General features: G+C 45.1%; 1 protein-coding gene across 1 annotated transcript in view; it reads left to right on the plus strand.

Moving 5' to 3' along the window:
• Positions 1 to 15,266, plus strand: part of ITIH5 (inter-alpha-trypsin inhibitor heavy chain 5) — a 49,942-nt gene that overhangs the window by 26,286 nt on the left and 8,390 nt on the right. Inside the window, exons 8-10 of the mRNA XM_074828048.1 lie at positions 9,008 to 9,179; positions 11,672 to 11,981; positions 14,647 to 15,200. Of these exons, the coding sequence (XP_074684149.1) occupies positions 9,008 to 9,179; positions 11,672 to 11,981; positions 14,647 to 15,200 (1,036 nt within the window). The remainder of the gene's footprint in view (positions 1 to 9,007; positions 9,180 to 11,671; positions 11,982 to 14,646; positions 15,201 to 15,266) is intronic.

The raw sequence follows: 15,266 nt of genomic DNA on the forward strand, positions 1-15,266 counted from the left end.
TAGGTGTAATGGAGCTCAAGACAGCTACAGCATAGCTCTTAGTCTGAGAATCAGACTAGGACTTAAGGCTCAGGCTGGAGCTTAAATGGGCAGGAGTGTGGAGGCCCCAGGTGGGTCTGGTCAGAGCCATTAAAACCTATTAGTATGCTCAAGGCCTGGCATATACATGCAAGTCTATGAAGCTACAGATCTGGGTTTCTTTAGTAGTCCTTTCCAAGCCATAATTGTGTTTTTGCAGTTGTTGGAGCAATACCTGGAAGCTAGACCTGGCTTCTATTCATGTTTTCATCATGGATCAGTTATGTGAACTTAGGTAGGTTATTTTCTTTGTCTGTGCTTGTCTCTTTGCAGAGTCTTGTGTTTTTAGCTGGTAAACCTATGGCTGGGCTTATGGCTGTACAAGATCCCTCAAGTCTACAAAACACCTGATGTTTGCCAAAACTTAAGCTATTAATCTAACATTGCTTGCAACAACACTGCTATTTCCAAGTAAATACCCCTTCACCCTAATGTGGGGTATGTACTACACATTGGTCAACTGGGACAGTCTAACTATGACAAGAAGTTGAAGCTCAGAAGTGCTTGTGGGACCTCATGTGGAAGCCTGCTGGAGTGAGGTCTTCCATGTTATGTTACTGTATGAAGTCATCAAACTGTGTTCACAGGCAGTTCTGACTCTAAGGTCCACATGATGTAATTTGAGGTCCTTTAGGAATAAGGGACATGATAATACCTGTGTCAGGAGAGAGATTTTGCTTGGATAGTTACCCCTGATGTAGTGACTTCATCTTCTCCGAAACATCTGCTCTCTCCTTTGCAAAGTTTTGGGCAAAGACTTGGCATGTGCTCATGTCTGAGGCAGTGACTTGGGGTGGAAGTGGGTAGAGGAAGGGTTGGAGGCAGACATCTGCAGGAGGGAGTGGGGATTCTGGAGCTGGAGATGCTGAGGGGATTTGGAAATGGGGAAAATCAGAAGGGAGACAGGTGTTGGAGGACTGTGAGGGCCCTGTGGCAGACTCTCAGGTGGGAAAACAGGCAAGTCTGCTTTTTTTTAAAGAACAATTTAGTGCTCTTGTATTGTTTAATGCTAACCCTGAGCAAAAGCACTGGGTCTTTGCTCCAACCAACCGCCATCACCATCCTTCACTGGAGATGAAAATGGGGAAGTTGCATCTAAAAGTAAGAGGTATCACAGTTCAAGGGAAAAGGGCCAGGGCTATGAGAGGAGGTGACTAGAGAGTCACAGCCTCTGCAGAGGGATAACAGATACTTCATCTCTGTGGAAGTACAGCAGTTCTTTTCATGGAGAAATAACACCTCCTCCCTGAGTTGGAATGGCACAATCCCTCCTTGGTGAAATAGCACAGATCTTTTCTGCATGGAGAGGAAACATCTCTCTGTGAAGGAGCAATGCATCTTGCCTAGAAGGTTACATGAAGAGGTAGGATGTTCTGAAAAGGGTCTAGGAAGCTTCAAACCTGGCAGACTTCTGACTGCTGAGGCACCCACTGTGAGAGAGTGGCTACATGATGAGGAATGGAGGCTAGTCAGTATGAAAAGCATAGTGACCTATGTCTCAGCCTAACTTCTGGTGCATAATGTAGCAGCTAATGGTTGCTGGAATTGAGGAGATGTGCTGTGGACAGCCTCTTGGGCATGTCAGCTCTTCCCAGCGCTGTGTCGGCAGCTGATCTGTGTGACAGAGAATGAAGGTTGTTGGAACAGTTTTCATGCACTGGGACTAACTCCATCTTCTGAGGTGGGTAGAGGGAGAGATGTCAAGCTCTGGCATTGAGGGCATGGGGCACATCTCCCTTGGTGCTGACCTTTTTGCAGCTAGCTCCATGGAAATTGTTTGTCATGCTGACAGGCTGGGGGTTTTGAGTGTCTGACTGGCATGTTATGGGATGTGATCCCACTTAAATTGAGCTAAGCACAAAACAAGAATGTGGCCTTCATACACTGCTGTGTCAGTCTGGCTGTCTGCCCAGCTGGCCCCGTTGTTTCCAGTGGGGTTATTTCAGTATGGCACTGTGGGGCAGCCTTTAAACTTTTCCCTTTGACTTACTGTACAGAAATGTTTACTGCTCCAACTGTAATCCACACTGCATTGTCGATAAGGACTTGAAGTAATGATGCTTGGTGCTGATAAGAACTTGCCTCCTTAAATCTTGTGTAGGCATTTATTTATATCCTCAACACTGCAGTGAGATTGCAAAGACTGAGCATCTACTGTGCCATCTGGGCACATGAAACTCCAGTTCCTGAGAAATCAGATCATCTTGCAGTTTTTCATGTATTTATCCTCACCATGCTGCTGGGTGCTAGAGAAGTGAGTTATCCCAACGGATAGCTTAACTTGTCCACATGCTTGAAGACAGTTTTATCTTCCACTGAGCAGAAATCCAGTGCTTAAATGCCCTGCACATATGGGGAGCTAAGTGATTTATTCAATGTTATGTGGAAAAACTTTTTTAGAAAAGGCAATAGAAGCAGTTGCTCTAAATGATGGAGTATTTCTTTTGCAGACCGGGAAAATACAAAGCAGCTTTTCCTAAGGACTTGTAGGGAGTCAGCAGTGTTCAAGTTACTAGCAAGGGATCTGTGATGTTCAGGCAGGAGAGACTGGACCATGGACTGGAGACAGACCTTAATTGTCCAGAGCTCTACAACCAAACTCCCTCTCGTCACATGCCAGTGTTGGTGTGAAACAAAATGCTTGTTGTCCAGAATTGTGAAGGAGTTTTCCTTGGTTACGCAATCAGCGTCTGCCAGGAAGAAAGCACAAAGATACATTGACAGGGAGAGGGTGAGCTGCAGTCCCTGAACTGCACGATGCTCCCTGTAGAGGAAGAAAGGGGAGATTGTCCTCTCCAAGAGGGGGATGGAGGAAGATTTTTAATCCAAGCATACACTTCTGGGTTAAGACCCCTTTTTGGTACAAAAGTCCCTGTTGCTGGCAACTGGCATGTGATCTGCATTATGTGGGCAGAAAGGAAACTGGGACATAGAGGAAAGCAAAAACTCACAAGATGTGGCTTCAACCCTCAGCAGGAATGATGCTGCTCAAACCTTTGCTCTCTTTGTACTTCATGTCCTCCCTGTAAAATGGCTGTGGTGCTCACACTGCCTTTCCCTTGGCTACTGGATCCCAAACCAAGTCTGTGGTAGTACCTTGTCTGACCTCGATAGCACCATTTCAGGTGTGACTTTGATGCTAGCCTTTCCTTAAGTCACAGTATTAATCCCTCTGACAGACTATGGGCAGATTTGACCAGATAGGGCTGTTGTAGTTTGGAAAAGACAGTTCTGGACCTTTTTATCAGCTGCCTGTGCATGTTTGGAAAGGGAAAGATATGAACCAAAGCATAGAGGATGTTGAAGGGGAGGGGGAAGCTCTTCTGTTTTTTCCTCCCTGTGCTTCCTTGCGGTGTTTTGCCAAACAACATATTTACTTGTACTTTTCTCCTTGTCGCTGTTGGAGATCTAGTTTCTGAGCCCTTCCCTGCACTGTTGAGCTCTCAGACAAGTTACTGGACAGAGCTATGGGCTCCTAATTCCCTTTGAGCTTACATCTTGTGCCTGAGCTTCTTTCTTGTAAATTTGGTCTCTCACGGGGGACCTGAAAGGATGAAGTAAAGGCTACTGAAATTTTGTTTTCTAGTTGTGGCATCCTTCAGCATATGATTGCAGATGGTCCCATGTCTGCTATCTGCAGACTGTTCTCGTGCATCTCTTTCAGCTGATGGGTACTGCTTTCCAGAGGCTCTGGTTGTGAATGCTTTCCTCTCTGCTAGCCACTCTCTTTCGAGTGACTGATCTCGAGCCCACACGGTTCCCTGGTGCTGGCTGAAGCTGGAAAGGGGCTGTGTCACTGGTGTGGGTGTCTTACTGCCCAGCCGTTGCGAGGGCAGATGCCAGCTGTGTTTGGGCGTGCAGGGTGCAGCCGAGGATTGCCAAGTGATCTCAGAGGCACTGGTGGGGTGGGTGCTGAGGAACCTCCCTCTGCATCTGGAAGATGTTTCCAAGAGGGGCTGAGTTACACTACAGTGCTGCAGAGACCCACTATACAGAATTGGATTCAGCATGAACTGAAAGTCTTTTGATTTTTTTTTTTTTTTTTTTTTTTTAATGGGCTAGCTTGAAGCTTGTACAGAGGACGTGGGCCTAGGATGAAGCACTTACAAGTGCTCCTAGGCAATGGAAAGTGTGAATACATGAGCTTGGGACATGCATTATAATGAGATGCTTGAATTCCTCCCTTGCTTCATAGCAGGGCCAATGTCTGGCAGTGCCACGGCATCTAACAGCTGCACATTGTCTCCCTTTGAACTGCACAGCTTTCAGGGTAGCCAGGCTTCACCCTCACCCTGCTACTCAAACAAACAAGAGACTGTGAGAGAAATGTCACCGGGACTCAGTTTCTTCCTAAAAGGTGCCCAGCTGGTCTGACATCATCCCAGATGTCTCTGAGGCAGCTCTTTGACCCAAGAAAGGGCTGAAGGCTCTCAGCTCTCCCATGGGAGTGTGTCTCTTCCCATGCTTTGCTTCACCAGTGTTTAAGCAAAACGAGGTCAGTCAGAGCTAGGCCCAAGGGCCAGGTACAAAGGTGACAATTCATAGATGAACTGGAGTGTAGCTGAGAGGGTTCTCCTCCTTCTACTGTTGCTGGGGGTCATACAGCCCCGAATCATCTTGTCCATGATGCAGGGCCCTTAGCAAGGAATAACCAGAAAAGCAGCAGTTGTGTTGCATGTCCAGGTATCGGTGTGGAGGTGACAATGAAGACCAGAGTGGTGGCTGGGAGCTGGCTTGTCTCTGACCTTGGTAGGCTTGGGAAGACACTGTTTGCACATCAGTCATTTAGACAGTGTGAGCCCATCTTCAGCTTTTCATAATTTCTGAAGCACAGACATAAACTGTGATCACTCCCACCTGTCCCTTACTGTAGACGATGATAGTTCTGCTTCAGGTTTGGGGAGCGATATTATGTAGCCCTGGGGGTGACTGTTTCAAGCCCTGCTGACAGCTCATTCACCAGCACAGTTTCTCAATTCGAATGCACTGGAATGGCAATTCAGTCTCCACTTCTCAGCTCAATTTTGTCCGTGCTAATTTGAGGGAAACAAAGGAATCTTCCCCTACCAAGTTATCCTCTTTTAAATCCTCATTTAAAACTTGTTTCTGACAGCCACAAACCATTCCCAACTGGCAAAAATGGATTTTCCTTTTCCAGCTGTTCTGTATTGTTACTTCCTGCCACCCTGTCCTTTGGTCCTTGCTTCACCCTCCACATAAAAATGCAACTACCTGGGCAAACATGTTGGGAGAGGTGTTTCACCTTGCAGCATCTGGCATGAGGGCACTGGACCCTTAAACTTGTTTTCCTCAGTGCGGGTGGGTTAGATCTGTGCCCAGTTGACCCCCAAAATGAATCAGTGTCATATGCACAGCCACAAAGGAATGATCTGGGCCTCAATAGGGAAGAAATGGTTAATTTTCTGCCTCACAGGAGAGTGACTATGGCACGAGTTGAGTTTCAGTGCAATGACTCACTGGGGCCAGACCGGAGTGGAAGTGCAAAGACCCCATCGGCAGCGGAGCAGCTTGGGAATCCCACGGCAGCCTCAGCCCTTGGCTCCTCAGAGCCAGGAGAAGTTCCAGCTGTGGCCTTACAAGGCCAGAACGAGAAACCTGCTGCTGTGTCCCGACTGAAGCCGCTGCCAGGCACTCTCTGAACGAAGAGCTTTGGAAATCCTTGCCTGTGGGCTGGTGGAGACTGGAGGAGAGGGCTGGGCACCCGGAGCATCAGTCATAGCTGCACACAAGGATTTCAAGCAGTGCACTTTTACCAAGATATTCTCCTTATTTAAAGTTGCTTTTGCCTGCCAGCTTGTGAATCATATCCAGCCCTCCAGAGGGAAGTCACATCTCTCTCGCAGCCCATTTATGGGCGAGGAATATTGGTAGTAAAGAGTGTGTTGCCACCCTGTGAGGACTGCAGTCTTTAGGATAAATCTGGATGTCCTTATGGGCTGGGAGGAGAGATGAAAACACATAGGATGAGCCAGGCAATTCAGAGCACTCTGGGAGAGGTGGAGAGCCAGTTCAGCTCCTTCTGGCTCCAGTAAGCACTATAATGCTCAGGACTGGGCAGGATGAGGTCTTGAGGTGAGTCCCACCTTCTCTATAGCTGAGCTACTCAGCCTCCTGGAGGCAATGCTGGGAGACAGGCACTTCCAGACAATGACTCAGCCCATCCTAAACCCTATCCAAAACAGATGGGATGGATTATTCTCTGGAGGTGTTTTCCCCTGCCTAGAGAGGGATTAGATTCAGTGCCCAGCTTTCTGATGACTGTGTTGGGAAAGCTGAATCCCACCCTTTATTTTTACTGGGGATGAGGTAAAAGCTACAGGAGAATGAACCATATGGCCTCCCTTATTCTGTTTGCTTTGGAACAAAACCATATCCACACACGCACACTTATGTTTGTGTACATATGTTTGCGTGTATATATATTACACAAATTCAAAGGTTTTTTTATTGAAGTTGCAGAGGCAAGCACATCATAGAGATGCCAGAATCCAGGCTGTCTGTACATGTGCATTAAAATATGACAGAACTCTTTCCTGGGAAAAACTGACTCAAACTGACTTAACTGTGACAAAAATAAGGAAAGAGAGAATGAAAGAAGGGGAGAGAGAGATGGTCCCAGCCCCACATTTGGCCCCTGTGTAAGGGTGTGGGGGAAGTGATGGGTTTTCTAGGAAAGTCTTCTTCAGTTCCCTCCTGCCTCCTCTTGCAATTCTAGCTTGGATGCTGTGTACCTCAACATACACACACGCTGCTCTGCGTTGTTTCATCTTTTCTTTTACTTTTCTTTTGGCTGAACACAGGCAAGAATGTCAAAAGGAATTTCTGAGCACACTGGAGGTGAGATGCAGTCTCCCTGCAAGAAGGCCAAAGCATGATTATTTTTCCTTTTGCCTTGTTCTCAGAAACAACAGAGCTGTTTGGGCCCAGTAAATCCCTCTGAGAAAAGTGCAGTTTGACAGAAGTGCAAAAAACTGAAAAGAGGGTTTGTAATGGGAAAGGTCAAGCGATGTTAATTATAATCAGAGCTATAATATGAATAATGAGATTTGGGGAGCTTCCCTCCAAATTATTACTTCTAGGCACCTCTGTTTCTCTCCCTTGCCTACCCTGGGAGCTAGTGGAGGGGGTATGTTACACGTAAGGAGCTGTTGTGGTCACATTGTTTCTTGCTTTAACATCCTACCCCAAATTTCCTTCACCAGAGGTTGGCATGAAGGCCTGATCACACTCACACAGGACTGAAGATTTTCCATTTTCACCTTCTGCTTACTTTGATCCCATTTTTTGAGGAACAAGTGCATGGGCCTCTCTTGTTATCATAGAATAAATCCAAGTCCTTTTCTCTACTGTGTGATTGCTGCTTTGCCCTTCTGTGCATGCATGAGTGATGGTTTGGCCTACTGGATCATGATCTGGAAACTCCAAGTTTTGGAAAGCTATTTGAGGCTGTGACATCATTACTAAAGTAGTCTGTGCCTCGGTTTCCATTTCTGTAGAATGGGACTGTGAGGTGTCCTCTGAAGAGTGATGTCATGTATTATCTGATGCATTTTTACAATACAAAGGCTACTGTAAAAGAGATGAGAGAGCATAAAACCTCTTCTTTTTCAGATAACTGCTATTTAGCTCATCTTGGCAAGTTCTCTATGGACTGTTAGATTGGGAGATAGCCTTCGTGTTTGGGGCAGGCATTAATCTTGAAGGTTTATTTGGTGCATGTCATGATGTGAACCTAGTGGGGTTCTCCTCTTTGAAAGAGCCTCTTCCACCAGCATTTGGTTTAGTATTCTTATCTATGAAACATTCATAAAATGCATGGTGGTGAGACGTGGAGCAATGTTCCAGCTAAACAAATGGAGGGATAAATCCTGAGATCCCTACAGAGAAAAATGGTTATTACAGAGAACAGAAACATGCAGGGAGGGACTCCAGACATGGCTCCAAAATGTTTGAAGCTATGGGAAATGTTCCCCTTAACTTCAGATGGACTGGAAGCCAAGTCACCAGCTGGGAGGATTAGAGATTCCACTGCAGTGGGTAATTTGTTTGCAGTTGCATCATTGCATCATCAGCTTTGATGCAGAGTCTGGAGGGATATTGATGACACAGTCTGATCAGTCCTTTAGCTCCTTTACAAACTTTCTTTACATAGCAACATCTTGATACCAGCATTCCTAGAAACATGTGGTTTCTAGCACTACTGATACTACCTTCTGTATTTTTTCTGGTCAAGCCCTTCACATATTTCCCTGATAGGCATGACAGAAATCTTTAAATGCTGATGAATCCACCATATTATTTCCTGCATAGCTTTCCTCAGAATTTGAAAGGCTTAATGGTGGCCAAGAAGGGGCAGAGCTGAGAAGCTGCTGATCCCTCTACTTACAGCTACTTCCTCGTATTCCTCCTGTGTGTTTTGCATCCAAATATAGGGTATGTTTGCAGGGACAGAGGCTGCTTCTGGGCGTCTTCTCTCAGCTGGTCTTATTAAGCTGAAGTTTGTCACTTACAGCAAGTCTAGAGGGCTTTAGAAGAACTCTATGAGGTTTTTGGTATTAGCCAACGTTATTCAGTATCTCTTAGTTCAGAGCATGGTTCTTCCAGTCAATGGAAGATTTTTATCCTAATTGTTATGCATAATTTTTAAGCTTAGTTAGGTCTAGACATGTGTCTCACAGCTTTGCAAGATCTTTTGGGCAAGAGTTGTTCTTTCATCTTATATTTGCATAGCACCTGGCACCACAGAGATCAGGCCTTGAGACAGGGAAGGACATCCCAGTTTTCTTTGTAAGCCAAACTGGCAGTGTAGAAATATCTGTAAGATCAGTAAACTTCTTAAGAATTAAATTCTTGCCCACTAAAGCAGTGACAGTTGTGCCTACTGGTCTCTTTTCTCTTCTCTTTCTAGACCAAAGAAGCTCTCTTCACAATTCTCCAGGACCTAAGGCCTGAAGACCACTTCAATATTATTGGCTTTTCCAACCGAATAAAGGTCTGGCAGCAGGATCGGCTGGTTCCAGTTACTCCAAATAATATAAGAGATGCCAAAAAGTACATTCATAACATGTCACCTACTGGAGGTATGATTCAGAGATACAAATCGGATTAATTTTGCTATCCAGTTAACTACACCAGAATGGAGAGTGGTGAATGTGGTCCTCTATCATGTAGCAATAAAAAGATATTGGGTTGTGGAACAAAGGGAGCCCTTCCCCACCTCCCCTCAGGGTTATGTGACATAAGGATATGTGCCCTTTACTCAGTGTACATGATGGGGAGGTGTCCCCAGATCCAGTCGTGTGACCTGATATACTTATTAAAGCCAAGTGGGGCCCATTCTCCCATTTATCTTGTGAGACCCTCAGAGTGGGAAAGTTCCCAAGGTTATTTCTTGAGGACAAAGGAAAAAATACCATATCCTGGTGAAGGACACACAGAGCCAGTACTTGTGGAGTTTCTGAAAGCCTGTGTAAGAGCAGGCACGGGGTTTTGTCTGGGCTGGAAACTCCACGGGTAGACTACCCAGTGTGGGCTGTAGGATTGCCCTCTTCAAGAGCTGGTTCCTCACCTAGTACTGTTGTCTTGTCTCTACCAAGGAGCAGACAGAATGACATTTAAGAATTTATTGTCCTCTTTGGCTTGTGCCTTGTTGTCAGGAGTGAAGAGGAGGAGACCCCAGAACAGAGGCAGAGTGCCGGCATGATTTTGAATTTGAAACAGTGGTCTCATATGAGGCTATGGACAGTAGTATAAAAAAACAGAGTGAGGTTTGTAATCAAACATAGTTTGGCAGCTGTGTCCTTCCTAGCTGAGCACTCCCCAGGTAAGCAGAGAGCTGCAAAATGACCTATGCAAATCTTTTCCCATGTAAGCAGTCACAGCTGGTTGAAGGTCAGACAGGGGCCTTCCCATGGCTGCCCCCGAGCAGTGACCACTCCTAGCAAAGGAAACTCTCTGGTGGAAAAACACAGCAAACAGGATGGTTTGCCGTACTGTTTGTATTGTGAGAGGAAGAGTTTAGGAAGTGGTCAAGGGACCTGCCCAGTTAAACAATTACCAACAGTGGGACTAAACTCAGAGTACAAAACTTTTTACTCCTGAAGTGCCAAAAGAGCTGTGCAGGAACCAGCTGAGTTTACCCATGAACCTGCCAGAGAACAAAAGTAAAAGGAAATGATTAACTCAGGTTCAACAGGAAGGTGCAATGATTCTCCACCACAGGCCTGCTGTACTTTACTTTTGGCTAACTCTGCATTTTCCCTATAAAGGTGCTATTGCTTGAGATCTTCCAGTGAACATGAATGCACTCAGGCTCAGAGATCACACACATGAAGAACGTGCTGTGTTTACACCTTTGTGTCATACTCACACACTGAAGAAATGGGAACAAAACATTGCTGCTAAATATTTGTGCATGTGGCAAAAGGCACTTCTCAGTGCTTGGTAGCTTCTGTGATATGGCTGGGTTTGAAATTACACTAACTGCCACATGGAATGGTTTTCTTCTGTTTCTGGGGAAAAAAATTACTTCTGAAATTTTGGATCTGGATGGAGACTGAGAGCGTATTAGGATATTTAGGTGCAGGGATTTGTTTCAAAACCATTTTGCAAAAAACACAGTCTGGATTTTGAGGACTTTCCCAAAGTTTTAGCCCTTTTCCTGTTCCTTGTCTTGCTGCAGTCGCTGGAGCTGTGTCTGCTGTGTCTAGATACATGATGCATGGTCAGACCTGCTAGCACATCCTTGCTGATAACCTCCCCAGATATCCCCTTCTGGACCCCTGGGAGGAGTCTGTTATGTATGGCTCTTAACCAGTTTCACCTTCTTTTTGCTGAGAGCTGTTCCTAATCTAGACATACTAATGCCACAAATGTTCCACAACCAATCCCTCTTTGCTTTGACTAGCAGAAAAAATACATGGAACAAGGAGATACCTGTACTCATTTTACTGCTTGCTTTTTTTTCTGAACAAGCAGTAGATTTGAATCCTTTTCATGGCTATTCTTCTAAAGTACATCTATTCCTTCATTTATTTTCTGTTTTGTCCCTCTCTCCCCACTTCAGGCAGCTCCATTCTTTGCTAGCCAGTTATTTTGTGAAAACAGACTCCTCAGCTAACAAAGCCATTTCTCTTCTCTTTAAACTTTGTTAGCCCCTGGGGTTTGAAGAACAAACCCAACCACTTGTTTTCCCATTTGAAGGCTTTTTTCCTCTCTTCAAATCTTGTGCCCTTCAGACAAAATGAGCAGAACTTGTTTTCCCAGTTCAGATACCATCTGGGAGAGCCCCTAATTAAGTTTAACTGTTTTTGTATGTATGGGCAGGACATGCTATGTGCTGTGACTCTGCTTACCATGGCTGACTATTGTACATTAAGATATTAAAGGATACAGCAATTGCACATAATAAACTGCAATTCATAATTCATGAGACTATAAACACCTATCCCAAACTGGTGCTGAGTAACAGAACTGAACAGAGATGCTGTCATCATACTAAAGGTAGCTTAGGGAAATTATTTGTACCACTTTTGGAAGGAGGAGTGTGCTAATCATTTTGGTACCTTCCCAGGGACTAATATTAATGGTGCTCTCCAGACTGGTGCAAAGCTGCTAAATGATTACATTGCTCAGAACGACATCGATGCCAGGAGCGTCTCTCTGATCATCTTCCTCACGGACGGGAGGCCCACTGTTGGGGAAACACAGTCGTCCAAAATCCTCAGTAATGTCAAGGATACCATCCGTGATAAATTCTGCCTCTTCACCATCGGCATTGGCAACGATGTGGACCACAAGCTGCTGGAGAGGATGGCATTGGAGAACTGCGGCATGACGAGGCATTTCCAGGAGGATGAGGATGCAGCCAGCCACCTGAAAGGGTTTGTTCTGCTTTTTCTGTGCTTGTATCTGCATTGGGTCCACTGGGCAAGACTTTTGGGAAGGAAAATCCTCTAAGGGGATGTCACAAGAGATGGGAGTTTTTCTGAAGCTCAACTCTGGTTGAGAGAGGCAGAGTATGCTCAGAAACTGAGGATGCCTACCCAGAAAATGTCTCCTTCCTAGCAGATGCTCTGAGCTGTACTGGAACTTCCCAGCCCCTCAGAACAAGGCATTTGTTTCCATAATTCAGATCATTGTTTTAGGCATGTAAACCTAGAGAGATGGGAGAAATGAGTGGATGGAGGGAGGAAAGGATGCATCGCTCGCTTCAAACTGACAACGTAAACAGCATGGAGGGGCTCAGGAATGGAGATCCCAGTTTGGAGCAGAAAACTATTTCTTTATTTTTTGAAAAAGATAACCTTATGCCCAAACTCCAAAATATTCGGCTTTGAAAATCACACAAGGGTCATTCCTGGAATGATCATGTAGTTGCTTTGTTCCTTCGTTCTTTGTGACCCAAATTCCTAACAAGTTTCCTGTAATCCTCATCATTCAGTAGGACCAGAGATTATGTTCCCCTTCTGTGATCAGGGAACTGTAGTGCAAGGGGAGACCCTAGTGAGGAACAGCAAAAAGATATCTGAACCATAGCTCTGTCTAAAATATCAGGCAGTGTGTCAGGACTTCCAGGCGGAAGTGTTTGGCTTTCACTCCCAAAATGTTAGTGTTTTGAACCTCAGAAACCAAAAAAGAGAGAGTCATCGAGCAGAGACCTCTCCCTAGCTCGTGTCTAATTCATCTGGAGCAATGAGACCATGCACCTTCCATGAGAGCTTTTCTTTCTGTGGTGGTTATGCGTGGACAAGAGCGTCTTCCTTTTAAACCAGATTTTGTAGGTGCATCTGCCACTCTGCCCATGTCGTTTGTTTCTCAGAACATGCATGCAAGTGGCATTCCCTGGCAAATGAAGGATGTGCTGATTGATTGGGCCTCAGGAACCCAGCACTGCAAGTACTTGTTCAGACACCTCTATCTGATAAACAGCTGATTGTTTATCGAGCTGATGGCAAACCCATTTGGCATCTGGTGCCAAATTTATACAGAAAGGCACGATCACTTGCTGGAGGCCAATTCAAACCACCATTGGAGGGAAAATCTACATGGGTGCCAATATAATTTTTGATTTTTGTGGTCAGTGGGTTGTATTTTTACACAGCTACTTCCTTGCATTGTACTACAAGACAGGTTGTATCCCTCACTCCACTATTTGTTATACCCCAGGAGTTATTTCACAGAAAGTTCTCAGGTTTAATTCACTCATGTTTTGAAATGCATCGAGGCCTCTGCATCAGACACTGAGTACTCAGAGAGACTTTAAAATAAGGCCCACCAATTCAGGCTTTGGGTTTCCTTGGAGAGAGAATAAAACAGAGAGTGTGACTTTAGCTTCCAGACAATCTGTTTAAGCAGATGTGAAAAATAAAGGCAGCCTGAACTAAAATAAGGGTTGAGGCCAGTTCTTTGTTTATTTACCAAATTAGATTCAAATGACTTGCCAAGTGGAGTTTGGCATTTAAATGGGAAATATGGCATTCTTGGAGCAGCTTGGGAAGATCCATCAAAGCACATTGCTGCAGGGAAAACACAGTACTGTAAACTTAGGCCTTGACCCCTTGTAAAGGCTTTCTGACCTGTCCAGTGCAAAATATTTTCAGAAGTATGGTAGGTCATGTTATTAAAGCATTATAGGATTAAACTCTCTGGTTCCACAGAAGTCATTACTTGCTCCAACAGAAAGTCAGCAATAAGGTAGCAGTGAGTTCTCTTCTGCCAGTCCTCCTGTATTTAGTAGTTAGGATTCCTCCATTCCTTGGAAATGTCCTCATTTATGTGGGCATAGTGAGATTCCTTCTTGATTTTCTTTCTCCTCTACCCCTCGGAAAATCACATTCCTGCCTGTCCCACACTGACCATCTCAAACTGTATTATCTAGGGCCCTTCCAGTGGTACAGAAGCTTTGGTTCAGATACTCTCCTGTGGGTAACTGTGGGTAACAGCTCTCCTGTGGAAAACTGTGGGTAACAGCATCTCTTCAAAGTACATTTTGGAATAACTGGGGTGCTTTCTGTGACCCTGACAAACCAAGAATTTACTTTTGAGGGACAGGACCTCTTAAGCAAACTTAGATGGTCACAAATATCTCCTTGCAGAGCTCTTGAATCAGAGTGGAAGGTAGGTGACTGCCAGACCATGCAGGGACGCTTCTGAACATACTCTGTTCAGACTCTGTTCAGTTGCCTAAGAAACACTGAAAACTAAAATGAGGCAGAAAATAATTATGGTTGAAAGGGACCTCTGGAGGTCATGTAATCCAGCCTTCTGCTCAGAGAAGAGCTAACTTCAAATTTAGGAGAGGCTTCTAAGGGCCTTGTCCACTCAAGTTTTGAAAATCTCTAAGGGTAGAGACTCCCCCATCTCTCTGGGCCAAGTTACAGTCAATGCAGTAGTTAAATTTGGGGCCTTGTAGCTCCTACTCCTCCTGGATGTCTTAGGAGCTGTATTAGATAGTCTGACTGTATCCTTGGCCATGTATAAGTGCAAGAGTGTGTGCATACACTTGCATGAACAGTACTAATGGTGAAAAATGTGTCTTTGTTTAAGGTTCTATGATGAAATAGGAACACCCCTTCTCTCTGACATCCGTGTTGATTACCCTGAAGACAATGTGGAGCAAGTCACCCAGAATTTCTTCCCTAACTACTTCAATGGCTCTGAAATTATAATAGCTGGCAAACTCATCAACCACACCTCAGATAGTCTCCACGTGGAGGTGACTGCTAGCAACTCCAAGAAGTACATCCTCCTCAAAACAGATGTGGCTATTGACCTGCCAAGCAGGAATGACATCAGAGGTGTCCCTGGCCTGGAAGATGGCAAAGGTGATAAAAATTACATTGAGAGGGCATGGAGTTACCTCACCATCAAGGAACTACTTAACTCCCGGTTGAAGAGTGATGACAGTCAGGAAAAAGACTATTTGATGGAGAAAGCCAAGTCAATGGCCCTGACTTACAATTTTGTCACTCCCTTCACCGTTCTGAAGATGAGAGAGGCTGGGCTCCATTCAGAACCACCTCAAGAGGAGTTTATCAGCCCTTCTACCGATGGCATCGGTGAGAAGTTGCAGAGCTTGCAGGGACATAAGGCACCACCAGGTACGAGGGAAAAATAACCATGTCCTGGTAAGAAAACTTTTTGCATAGGTAATGTCTCTTGGCTGA

The sequence above is a fragment of the Strix aluco genome, chromosome 5 (assembly GCF_031877795.1).
Source record: "Strix aluco isolate bStrAlu1 chromosome 5, bStrAlu1.hap1, whole genome shotgun sequence".
NCBI classification, from domain to species: domain Eukaryota; kingdom Metazoa; phylum Chordata; class Aves; order Strigiformes; family Strigidae; genus Strix; species Strix aluco.